At 33.9% G+C, this 12755-nt stretch overlaps 3 protein-coding genes across 6 annotated transcripts; 2 read left to right on the top strand and 1 right to left on the bottom strand.

The window, feature by feature from the left end:
• Positions 1 to 61: 61 nt before the first annotated feature.
• Positions 62 to 1562, top strand: LOC109601480 (splicing factor 45). The gene is made up of 3 exons (XM_020017727.2): positions 62 to 715; positions 778 to 1154; positions 1212 to 1562. The coding sequence occupies exons 1-3, from the start codon at positions 181 to 183 to the stop codon at positions 1497 to 1499; spliced, it is 1200 nt and encodes a 399-aa protein (XP_019873286.2). The 5' UTR covers positions 62 to 180; the 3' UTR covers positions 1500 to 1562.
• A 200-nt stretch (positions 1563 to 1762) lies between these two features.
• LOC109601495 (dynamin-like 120 kDa protein, mitochondrial) lies at positions 1763 to 5866 on the bottom strand. Of its 3 annotated transcripts, none has more exons than XM_049965842.1 (14): positions 5727 to 5866; positions 5423 to 5669; positions 5235 to 5370; positions 5056 to 5181; positions 4817 to 4861; positions 4337 to 4775; positions 4040 to 4280; positions 3888 to 3986; positions 3706 to 3837; positions 3510 to 3655; positions 2634 to 3456; positions 2289 to 2577; positions 2123 to 2233; positions 1763 to 2072 (listed from the first exon to the last, which is right to left on the bottom strand). In XM_049965842.1, exons 1-14 carry the CDS (start codon positions 5753 to 5755, stop codon positions 2008 to 2010), a joined length of 2928 nt encoding a protein of 975 aa, XP_049821799.1. In that variant the 5' UTR covers positions 5756 to 5866; the 3' UTR covers positions 1763 to 2007. The 3 variants fall into 3 exon arrangements, with proteins under 3 accessions (XP_049821799.1, XP_019873301.2, XP_049821800.1); XM_020017742.2 differs by having other exon boundaries at positions 4337 to 4766; XM_049965843.1 differs by lacking the exon at positions 4817 to 4861 and having other exon boundaries at positions 4337 to 4766.
• Positions 5867 to 6023: 157 nt separating this feature from the next.
• Positions 6024 to 12002, top strand: LOC109601483 (BTB/POZ domain-containing protein 9). Of its 2 annotated transcripts, none has more exons than XM_020017730.2 (2): positions 6024 to 6167; positions 10640 to 12002. In XM_020017730.2, exon 2 carries the CDS (start codon positions 10640 to 10642, stop codon positions 11948 to 11950), a length of 1311 nt encoding a protein of 436 aa, XP_019873289.2. In that variant the 5' UTR covers positions 6024 to 6167; the 3' UTR covers positions 11951 to 12002. The 2 variants fall into 2 exon arrangements, with proteins under 2 accessions (XP_019873289.2, XP_019873288.2); XM_020017729.2 differs by lacking the exon at positions 6024 to 6167 and adding an exon at positions 7539 to 7776.
• Positions 12003 to 12755: the final 753 nt, after the last annotated feature.

Raw genomic sequence — 12755 nt, 5'->3', positions numbered from 1 at the left:
TAATTAATACACTTGACAACTATGTTTATAAATTTGTTCCTTATATTTAAGGTTAGAATGATCAAAACATCAAAACAATTGAATATTTTAAGCTGTTACATGATGTATTGATTACTTCAGACCACACAAAAGGTGTTTTCCAGTTGAATCATCTTTAAATTATATCGAAAACCTTCGAAAATGTCATTGTACGACGATTTAGATCTAAAAACTAGAACCACAGAAAACGTCCAGGGATGGTCGTCGGGCATAAAGCTGCTGCAGTCGCAAATGCAGCTAAAAAAGGCGACAGTAACACAGCCAAAGCGAGAAGCAACACGAAAGGCAAGTTTGGCGCCGGTTATCGACTTGAAAACAAAACGCGAGGAGGACGAGCCATTAACATTCACTAAAACCAAAACGGAGCCGAACTGGCCTATATTAAGTAATCCAAGTACGTACGGAAGTGATCTGGACTGGAATGTTGTGGATGAGTATGATCCTCTTTGGCCAAATGAATATGAAAAAGAGGTGAAAGATATGAGAGACAGGCGAGAGAGGGATCGAGATCGTGAACGGGAGAGGGACAGGGAAAGGGACAGACCTAGAGATGTTGAAAAAGAGGAGAAGAGGAAGGAACGGCGGCGGAAATCTAGATTTAATGATCCTGAGGATAGTCCTCCTCCTGTTGCGGCCCCACAAATGAGTCAACCACCCATTGGAAGTGGATTTGCAGGTACTTTAACCCTTCTGTAATATATTAAGAATATTGATTATTGACGATTTTATTTTGAATAGGTCGTTGGGCTGAAGAGGATGAAATGGAGCCAATACAAAAACAGTCTAGACCAACTGGTGGAGTGGCAATAGCCCCACCCCCCAGTTTGCAAGAGGCGATCGAATCCGCCCCAGTATTCCCCAACAAACCCCAACCAGTCGTTAATTACGGTGCAAGTTCCATAGCAGCTAAAATAATGGCCAAGTATGGATTTAAAGAGGGTCAAGGCTTGGGTAAGCAGGAGCAGGGGATGGCCAGTGCTTTGCAGGTGGAGAAGACTTCGAAGAGGGGCGGTAGAATTATACACGAAAAGGAAATTATGCCGCCTCCAACGACTGTGGAAGTGGAGCAGCCACAACCACAGACTATTACAGAAATAATGAAAAATCCCAGTAAAGTATGTACTCATTTTTTGTGAATTGCTTCAGTCACTTAACTGTGGCAATTGTTACAGGTGGTTCTTTTAAAAAATATGGTGGGTCCAGGGGAGGTGGATGATGATCTAGAACCAGAAGTTAAAGATGAATGCAACACGAAATATGGACCAGTGGCGAGTGTTATTATTCACGAAATTCCCACAGAAGATTCAGAAGAAGCAGTTCGAATATTTGTCGAGTTTTTGCGCATTGAAAGTGCGATAAAGGCGGTGGTTGACTTGAACGGTAGATTTTTCGGGGGCAGGCAGGTGAAAGCAACATTTTATGACACCGAAAAATTTGATAATTTGCAATTAATGGATTAAATATTCAAATGGATTCAACTATTTATGTAATTAATATGTTTAATAAACGTATTTCGTAATTATGTAACTAAATTCCTTTTATTAATGTTAAAATTTTTTTAAACCCTCACCCTATTTTTTGTCTGATTTAAATTACATTTAATTAAACATTCTTATAAGATTTTTAAACTACTTTGACTAGAATATTCTATTAAGTTTTCAGTAATATAGTTATTTATAGAGAAACATTTTTAAAATAAGGTATATAAAAAAAAACAAATAACCAGGTATAACAACAATTTATTTATATGAATTTGAACTGCAATAAATCTCCTTTTTAACAGTAGTATCATTTGTCATTGATCTGTTGCAATTCATAAATAATTACCAAATAATAAAGCCCAATAATATTTTTAAAAGTTTGTATATGTAACAAGTAAACAGTTGTATATGTTTTAGTTTAAAAAGAGCATAATTAAAATAAAGAAGTTATTAAAATAAGTTGACGCCTAAATTAAATAAGACTAGATTATTTTTCTTTGTTTAGTGCTTGTATAAATTCTTCCAGTTTTTCTTGAATCTGTCTCACACGTTCTGAAAACAAATTTGTTAAAATAAATTTAAATTAAATAATTATAACTTACTTAATTCTTCTGCTAATGTAACTCTTCTACCCGTCAATAACTTAACTTTTTTGTCATTATCTTGACCATAATCTTCTAAGACTTCCTTGATTTCTTTATCAAGTCTCCTTGCTGCAAAATTGAACATATACTGAAGTTTTACTTAAAAGAAAAAGTAGTAACAAACCTTCTCTATTGGTAATTTGTTGTCTAAGAGCATTTGAAGTGACTTTCATCATTTGTTGTATTCTGTGGAATAGAACAACATCAGCACAGTCAACATCCAACTGCTGGTGGTACAAATAATAAGACTTCCGACAATCGTAAGTCCTTATTAGGGAGTTGTTTAAGAAATGTCTCCTATAAACAGCATGCCAGACCTCCCTGATAAAATCGGCGTCTACATCAACGTTGGTGCGTTTCAAATTGTTTTTAATTGTAGTCAGTTCATCATAGGTTAATGTTGGAGGATGTTTCTAAACAATATATATTATAAATATAGTTTTATACATTGAATATTTAATTATCTTACATCATTTGAGTAAAGAACCTTATCCAATTCTCCTTTAACAGCGTGTCGTTTCACCTCTGTTTCCGATTGACCCTTCCAGTACAACCACCTCTCTTTCAGGGAAGGCCCCAACAGTTGTTTCAGATACAACTCACTACCTTTCAGCTTCTCCTTGAGACTGGACTCCAGGAATTTAACTGCTGCATCCCAATCCCTTTTATCAACAATTGTCCTATCTTCCAAAGCGTTCAATTGAATAACTCTGAGCATTTCCGACGCCTTGTCCTCCCAGGAATGCCGGCGCATAGCCTCAGTGACAACAGCCTCCTTCAACTGATCAAACAGATCGTCGTGATTGGGTGCTGAAGCGGCTTTCTTCATGAACTGCTCAAACTCAGTTCGTAGGCTTTCCCAGCCCGATTCAACGGACTGGGCAGGCAATTCATTCTGAGCCCACTGTCTTAGTTTAATATCAACGGCGGTGTTGAACGTCTCCGCACTGCCCGTTTGAGCAGCCGGCAAGTAAATGTTCTCGAACACGTGGTCCGAAACTTTCTCCCAGATCTTGTTCATCAACCGTTCGTCCCACTGTTTCGGACTGACTTGGGATAGGTTGACGATCTCGTCGAGGATTTCCGCCCGTGCTCGGTCGAACAGCTCGTCCCGATCCTGTTCTCTGAGACGCGGGAAGTTGTTCTTCCACTCGGACTCCAGATTGAAGCGTCTAGCTTTGAAGGCGTCCGCCTGTTGTTCCACAGTTTCTCGGACCATTTTCCAGAAGCAGTCGGCGACCGCCAGACTCAGGTTTCTGGTCGTCACCTGCGTTGATTTGATCACGCCATCCCTAAATAAAATTTCATTTACTAATACGAATTGTTAGGATATAATATTACTTACTTAAATAATTTGGAGCTCCTGAAGAAATCTTCCTCATAATCCTTGATGGTTTGAATTGAGTCTTCTTTCCTGCCCCTTCCAGTGACCACAGCAAAATATCCCAAGGCTTTCATTGGGAACAGTTTACCTGAGAGAATTTTTCTTATCTAAAAAACCACACAATACTAAAAAGAAACAAATAATTTAATGGACATACTCTGTTGGGATCAGCCAGGTTTTGTTCAGCCATGTCCACTTTTGTTAACACGAAAATTGTTCTTTTACCATTGGGATCACAACTAGCCACCAAATCAGTTACATTACTTCTTTCAGCATCCACAGCACCATCCTTAAATTAAACCATTGATGCATTGAGATTAAATTATTGTATGTTCTTACTTGTATACACAAAATTATTGCATTGGGATTGTTCATGTAAGTCTGAGTCATCAGTTTTATGCTCTCGCGAGTATCTGCAGCCATGTCAGTTGTTACAGTCTGTAAAATAAGCAGATAAATATATAAAAATATTGATATATTCGCAGTCATACTGATATAATTCCAGGGAGATCAACAAGAACCATTCTTTGAAGTCCTGGCCCTTTTACAGTCATTGATATGACTTCACTTGAAACGGTTTTCCCGCCTTTCACGCTGTTCCTCATCCTCAACTCGACTTCTCTCCGCAAATCGGCCAAATCCGACTCCTTGGTCAAGTCAAATTCCCTTGAGGAGTCCCTGAATTGAGCCACATGATAAGGTCCTTCAGATAAAGTGACTTTTACTGGTGCCCTAAGGAATTTATTTCGGTAAATTTATTACGTTTCGTTGGTTCAAATTATGAGTACCTTGTCATCATTTCTCCAGCCCCTCTGGGGAAGATTCTGGCCTGGGCAATCATCTCCAGCACCGACGTTTTGCCGCTGCTTTGATCACCGACCACCACAACTCGAGGCAACTGGTCTTGCGTGTTGTAACCGCTGTCGAAGTCGGCCAGTTCGTCCAGTACTTCGCTGTACATGTCGATGAGGCTCCTTTTCACCTTTCTAGTGCTGGGTTTGCGACCTTGTTTCAACAACAAATTCTGCTTGCGCAGTTCCTTGTTCTCCTTCTCTAACCGTTCCAGTTCTTTCTGATATTTAATTTGGGTTTGCATCATTTCATCCTGAATGTTATTGAGTCTTGTTTGGGTGTCCCTTCTGAGTTTCTCCTCGTTTGATTCCTGCGCAAACGGTCTGGCATAAACCACTGTTTTGTCTTTTAAGTCCTGTTTAGCCTCTGAAATTACTATACTGTAATGCGAAATATAATTATTCACCAGTGCATACCTGAGTACATTCTGTCTACATAATCCGAAAGGGTAGCGAAAACACCTAGAGGGAAAAAAAAAGTAAATAGAGTGTACTCAGTATGGCATTCAGTCTTTCAGACTTTCAAAAACTAATTATTTTGAGAATTTGTCTTTTTAATAAAATATTAATTATACAATAAATAAAAGCTAAAATTTTTATTTCAAAATTAATTTTTATTAACAAGTTGTTTTTTTTTTAAGGATGTGCATACTTACCCTCAACTGGTTCTGGTAATTTATTATTGTGTTTTTCAGCTGCTGCAATGGCATTATCTAATCTAGTGTCAAACCAGTTCCTAAATTGATTGTACTTTGCCTCAGACAAAGCTTTAAGTCTGGGATCTAAAAATAGTCACATGGAATCACAACAAACACACACAAACTTGCCTTCCTACCAATTTGTATATTATCCTTGACAGAGTCTTTAAAATCAATTAAATTCACTCTCCATTCCTGGAATTTTTCTGTGTCTGGTAAGACATCATCCAACCACTTTAAATCTGGTAGTCCATCCTTCCATTCATTGTATTTCTAAAACTACCCATTAGCACAGCCTTGACAACACTTCTTTGAATTCTTGTACCTTGTTCAAAGCTCCACCACCAGCTACTGCCCCTCCCAGCAGTAAATATCGTATCTTCAACACCCCCCTAAGTGCCCTCACAACCAACATTCCATATTCCCTTCTTTGGTATTTGTACTGTTGGTGTAATAGAGGTCTGGCCCTGTCCAACGTTCTGCCACCCCACAGAGTGCAAACGCCCCGCTGACAACACTTCTGCGGCCCATACTTAAGGGGATTGTGCGAGTAAGTGCTGAACACAATTCGCCTACAACCGAAATACAATCAGACATAACCTCAATGTTGTGTAACACGAAGTACGGACCCGAATTTCCCTCTGACAACGTGCTCCATTAGATATCCGTTATCGGAGCCTAAAATTGCATTATATCCCTAGTGTGTTATATATGAGACATTACAATTTGTAACTGGCGAAATGTCATTTAGACACTTGAGTCGGTAAAAGAGTTTTTCTAACCTTACTTACCTTTGAACCGTGCGCCACTTGGCGGGCAACCCACGTTGCACGACATTGACAAGGACATTTTAATCCGTTCGATTTCATAATTAATTTATTGTTAATATCGTAAACACAACGTGGTGTTACGTTAAGTAATAATGCGTTTAAATGTATCTAGTTTTTATTATGATGATAAGTGAAACGGTGACAATGGCCTCAAATGTGACTGGGGGAACTGGCAACATGTAATGTTTATTTATTTTGTGTGGTCTTAAATTTCTGTTTACTAACAATCAATAAATCAGGGTAAGTACAGGTGTAATAAATTAAAATTCGAAATAATTTTTAACATTAGGTATTACCTAAAAAATCTTAATAACAAATTACATTAATCATAAACATATTTGCTTTTATTCACTTGGTTTTCTTCCTGCTCTTCTTAAATTAAATGTGTCATAATTGTTAATTAATATATTCTATTATTTTATTATATAGATCAATTGTAGGCAATTTTCTAATAGTAATAGATAAGTGAAGTAAACACTTTTCTGTAGTTATTTATGAACTATTTTTTATTTAAATTTAAATATGAATGTCATTTATTAATAATAATTAACTGTTGGTATTTATTTCTTTATCTCACGTGTATATATTAAAAAGAAAACAAACTGAGCAAATATTGATGAATTTTTGAACTTCTAGTATATAGAATATTACATTTTATAAATCTTTTGCTCTTAGTAATTATTCAACATTTTCTCAACAATGTTTGACGTCTGTACTCTTCTTTAAATATTCATAAAAGTAATATTTGCTTTGTTTAATTGTCTACACAGAGGCTGGTGAATCATAATACTGAAAAATATGACAAACTCTTATTTTAATTGTTTGTACTGTTTGATAGTTAATTATACGTGTATAATTTCTTAATCAAATTATGTTTTAAAATATATTTTAATTCAAATTATAGTAAATATTAATAATATATAATTATTTAATTTATATTATTTATTACCAAAATTTTAAAAGGGTAGATAGAAGGATAATATGTTGTAAAACGGAAAAATAAACAAGCAATAACAGTTTTATATTAAATTTCAATGAATATTTTGTGCGTAAGTTCTCCAGAGACACCTTTAAATGTGCCTTTTGGCGCCAATTCATTCCATAATTAAATCTTGAATTTTTCTATTTGGTTTCAATATTCGCGCATGCGCTTTAAGGTCGATCTGTTGTTTCAATGGTGGGGGAACTGAGGCGTGTCTCAAGCCAATGAGAAGAAAGAATTTATTAATATAAGAAATTCTGTTGATGTGGTGGTCTTTTAATTAAATATTTGTGTATTTTCTTAAACCTCCCAAGCCTTCATTGATTTTGTTACGATAAGTTTTTAAACGATTTATGTATTTATTAAATCAGATTCTATTCACGTCGTATTCTAATCTGTAATTAATCACACAGTTCCACCTATGTACGTTTTTTTCTTCTCGTTTGAAATACAACAATCTAACATCATTTAAAAAAAACGTGGTAATTTCCCAACCTGTCATACCACAACACAGGATCCAATTAGAATTTCGTAGAACAATAAATCCTTCCACAATCAACTCGGAAAGATAGATATTGTATAGTACACAGTACGTTCGGGCCGCATTCAGTCGAACTCCCGAATTCGGCGACGCACAAAGTCGGCGTCGGCGTCTGTAACAAAAAAAAAACCCGAATCGACGATCAGCTGTTCCCGGCGTCCCAGGCGTCTCGCGCGACGCCACACACACACACGTTCGTGCCACTGTTCGCGGCCTTGGCTTTGCTCTTGGTCCCGGTTCAAGGATAGGAACCCGAGCCAGTATAAACAAATCCGCAGTCGACGGATGAAGTGGCCCGTCGTTGTTGTTGTGGGTTCCCGAACGCAGTAAGTTCCACATTATTTTATTATTGGTTATGCAATCGCCGTTTGGGGATCGATGCTTTTGTTGATTTGTTTTTTTTTTTTTTTTGGTGGGAAACGGCGTTTGTTTGGAAAATGCTTTGGTTTTATGTGTGGGGGCGTCCGTTTAGGCATGGAATGAATTGGTGACCTATTTTTTTTTATAGAATATATGAGTATAAATAGAATGTGTCATGTAATCAGGAGCTTTGTGATCGCGTGATTGTGTTGACAAAACAAATTAAACTTTCGACTCTGCCGTTGTTTTTAATTTTATATTGGCTATAATTAAATTTTTCTTTTATGTCAAGTAATTAATTAATAGGCAAAACTAAATTCCCTAGTTTATTTTATTTCTATACATATGCAGTATTTATTGTTAATTTAAAATATTGATCATAATTAAATGTTTCTTTTATGTTAAGAAATTAAAAATTATTTATAAAATTATTAATAAGACATAATTAATTATAAACTAAATTCTGTATTTTAATTTATAATACTAAATTGTCTATTAAATACACTTAGACTAACATAATTTCTAAGTGTCTAAAATGGTTGTTATACCTTAAAACGTTGATCATAATTAAATGTTTCTTTTATGTTAAGAAATTTAAAGTTATTTATGTAATTATTAATAAGACATAATTAATTATAGACGAAATTCTGTATTTTAATTTATAATACTAAATTGTCTATTAAATACACTTAGACTAACATAATTTCTAAGTGTCTAAAATGGTTGTTATTCCTTAAAACGTTGATCATAATTAAATGTTTCTTTTATGTTAAGAAATTTAAAGTTATTTATATAATTATTAATAAGACATAATTAATTATAGACGAAATTCTGTATTTTAATTTATATTACTAAATTGTCTATTAAATACACTTAGACTAACATAATTTCTAAGTGTCTAAAATGGTTGTTATACCTTAAAACGTTGATCATAATTAAATGTTTCTTTTATGTTAAGAAATTTAAAGTTATTTATATAATTATTAATAAGACATAATTAATTATAGACGAAATTCTGTATTTTAATTTATAATACTAAATTGTCCATTAAATACACTTAGACTAACATAATTTCTAAGTGTCTAAAATGGTTGTTATTCCTTAAAACGTTGATCATAATTAAATGTTTCTTTTATGTTAAGAAATTTAAAGTTATTTATATAATTATTAATAAGACATAATTAATTATAGACGAAATTCTGTATTTTAATTTATAATACTAAATTGTCCATTAAATACACTTAGACTAACATAATTTCTAAGTATCTAAAATGGTTGTTATACCTTAAAACGTTGATCATAATTAAATGTTTCTTTTATGTTAAGAAATTTAAAGTTATTTATGTAATTATTAATAAGACATAATTAATTATAGACGAAATTTTGTATTTTAATTTATAATACTAAATTGTCTATTAAATACACTGAGACTAACATATTTTCTAACAATCTAAAAAGGCTCTTATTCCTTAAAACGTTGATCATAATTAAATGTTTCTTTTGTGTTATGAAATTTAAAGTTATTTATATAATTATTAATAAGACATGATTAATTATAGACGAAATTCTGTATTTTAATTTATAATACTAAATTGTCTATTAAATGCACTGAGACTAACATATTTTCTAACAATCTAAAATGGCTCTTATTCCTTAAAACGTTGATCATAATTATATATTTCTTTTGTGTTAAGAAATAGAATGATTAATTAAAAGTTCTTTATTAATTTAATTCTGTAAATATTATACTTATAAATTTATTTTCCAATATATTTTCCATAGATACAGCAGAATTTTACGTACAATTTTTACAACCATGATAAATAAACCCACTAACGTTTTATCTAATCTGCAGTCTTCAAGCAATACTCAGAAACAGAATGTCGATTTTATTTATTTAAAACAGGAGAGAAATTTTCTCAAATGAATTAAACAAAATGTGCCTAAAATAATCTATTTTCCAGACAATAATAGGCATTATTGTCTGGTTTTTTTTATAGATATATTAAGGCAAGAAAACCAAGAATATTTTTATGAGAATAAATATTTACACGTATAAATAATTTTCTTGCTTTTCTTGAAACATCAATTTCTACGAATATAAACTGATGTCATAAATATTTTAAATATGCAAACAACTAGTTGCTTTAAAAATAGGTTATTGCAATTCAATTATGGAACGTTCTCTTTTAATTAAAATCGCATCACATCAACATTTAATTAAACATCTTTCAAAAATGGTCAGTTTTATGAGATAACACAACAATACGTAAATTGTTCAATGTAACATCGTATTAATGCAATTTCAAGGCAAAATCCAACGAATCGAGTTAATTAGTACCTTTCAATGCAAATTTTACGTTAGAATCTAAATAATCCAATGGACGAATTGATGTTTTGTCAATTTATTTGTTAAATCTCCCACAGTATATTTCAAAGTATACTGTAAACTCAGACTGCAGGTTGTTCAATCTTGCTGATCATAACGGAATATCAATCTCAATTTAGTACACCGGCAAACCAGTTTGGTAAGAATGTTATGAAAAAAATTTGCAATGGACCATTTTATAAAAGCACCCAAGACCATTAATAATAATTTATAATAATAACAACACAAGTATTATTAAATGTCTAATCAGGAATTTTTAATCAATTATTTTTAATCATGGTTTTATTACCTTTGTTGTTTCACCGAATTGAGAGGTTGTTAAACCGTTTTAAGTACAGTGATCTCGATAAAATAACGAAATTGAATGACTGGCAACAAGTTCCAACATTATTCCATCCTAATTAATATTAGTTTTTTCAACCTCTTCACTTGGTTTCCAGATGGAGAGGGCCGGTAACATTTTCATCGAAACGAGGATCGTGAATCCGAATAAAGAAAGACTGATCGAATTTTACAAAGACAAGAAATACGCCGACTGCACGTTCAAAATAAAAGACGAACACTTCCCAGCTCACAGGATCCACCTGGCATGCAGCAGTCCCGTGTTCGAGAGGATGCTGTTTGGGGACATGTTCTCGGGTGAAATCATCATTTCGGACATCAACCCCGAGGTGTTCAGGCAAGTGCTGGATTACATTTACACCGACAACATAACGTTGGAGTCGATGGAGAACGCCTGGTCTGTCTATTATATTGCGAATAAGTATCTGATAGAAAGCTTGATACAGTGCTGCCTCCAGTACATCAAGAAGAACATCAGCATGGGGAGTCTGGCGATGTGCTACGAGTTTGCTGACATGTACAACCTGGCTGACATTAAGGTGAAGTGTTTCTCGGACATGAATAACTATTTGAAGGCGGTGTTCGACTGCGAGTACCACATGCAACCTTCCACCTTGTGTCGCATACTATCCGAGAACAATTACCAGCTGGATGGTTACGAACTGGTTATGTACATCCTCAAGTGGGCCATCATAGGGTTGGAACGACAAAATCTCAACTTAAGCTCCGACAATGTGATAAAACTACTAGAAAACTTAGGTGTAATGAAGTACATTAAGAAGCCAAGTCTGTCTCAAAAGTGTGGGGACTGTGGGGAGTTCCTGGTGTCGTGTGAATGTTGGGGGGACCTCCTGCACGACACCCTCATGATGATAATGGACGACAAGATGGACATCTTGGAAGAACCCAACGAGGACAACCCAAAACCATCAAGAATATCCCGAGTGTGCCGGCCAAGGAAGGTGTTCAAGATCGCCAAAAGGATAGACTTGTTCCCGTACGAAAAGTACGTGTCCAGGACCTCCGTTAAAAGGGACGTGATATTGTTTGGACTTTTAGTGAACACGGAGATGAATCCCGGCTTTGTGGAAGGGGACACCTACGACGGTTCAATAACTATCGAAATATACGACGAGACGAATGACTGTTACATCATGAAGCCCACCACCATTACGGACAACATGCGGTACGATGACCAGTATTATGTTAACTTGAAGCATCTAGCCTATTTCACCGCCAAAAGGATCTACAAAATATTGATTTCCTACGCCAACCACACGAAGACTAGCTCATTTCTGTCCATCCATTGCCACTACATGAGCAACCCCTTCGACGATGGGGATTGCTGCTTCAGATTTGATGACATCAACGGCTCAGTTATAAAAGGAATCACATATTACCCGTATTGATATTAAACAAATTATTTATTGTGATATTTCTAGGAATAAATGTTGGTTATTATTTTGGCGTTTCAATCAATACCCAAGTGTTTGTTTAAGCACTTCAAAAATCCTAATGGCACTTGAGAATTTACTATTAAATGTACTTAGTCTCAGATAAAAATACAATTAAACAATTCAAACAAATTAACTTGAATTGAATTGAAAATTAGTTATTAATATGTTATTTGTTATTCAGTGGAAGAACCCACATTGTACCTTACACAAATAAATAAATAAAATAATTATAACAAAAAAACTTTTGTTTTTATGTTATTACCAATTAATTAATTAGCATTGGATTTAATGTAAAGCTCATTCATGCTTACAACAAATATATTCAGTTTATAATGGGATATTTTTTGCTATTTAACAGACCAAAATAAGTTAATTTTACCAATGACTAATTTCATAAGTTGGACAGTTTAACAATAAAATAAATACAACAAAATGTTTAACATGAGTTATAAGTAAAACTCATTCAAACTTAAATACACTAAAATATTCAATATGATAATGATTTATATTTGCATTTTTTTAACACTCCAGAATACTTAATAATTTAACATTTCTATGAATAATTTACCAGTAACCAATTCCATAAATAACTGTTAATATTTGATGACAATGTGCGTTGAATTAATACACTAATTTTGAAATAATGACCTGATTATAAAAATGCCTTGTAACAACGTCACATTTTATCAAAAGTCTGACTAAAGTGTAGATGTTATATAAAATCATTTAACAATACGTGACTCTTCTACCAACGACC

Source organism: Aethina tumida, chromosome 4, assembly GCF_024364675.1.
Source record: "Aethina tumida isolate Nest 87 chromosome 4, icAetTumi1.1, whole genome shotgun sequence".
NCBI classification, from domain to species: Eukaryota; Metazoa; Arthropoda; class Insecta; order Coleoptera; family Nitidulidae; genus Aethina; species Aethina tumida.
Note: the sequence above shows the minus strand (reverse complement) of the source record. Positions and strands in the feature narration are given on the sequence as shown.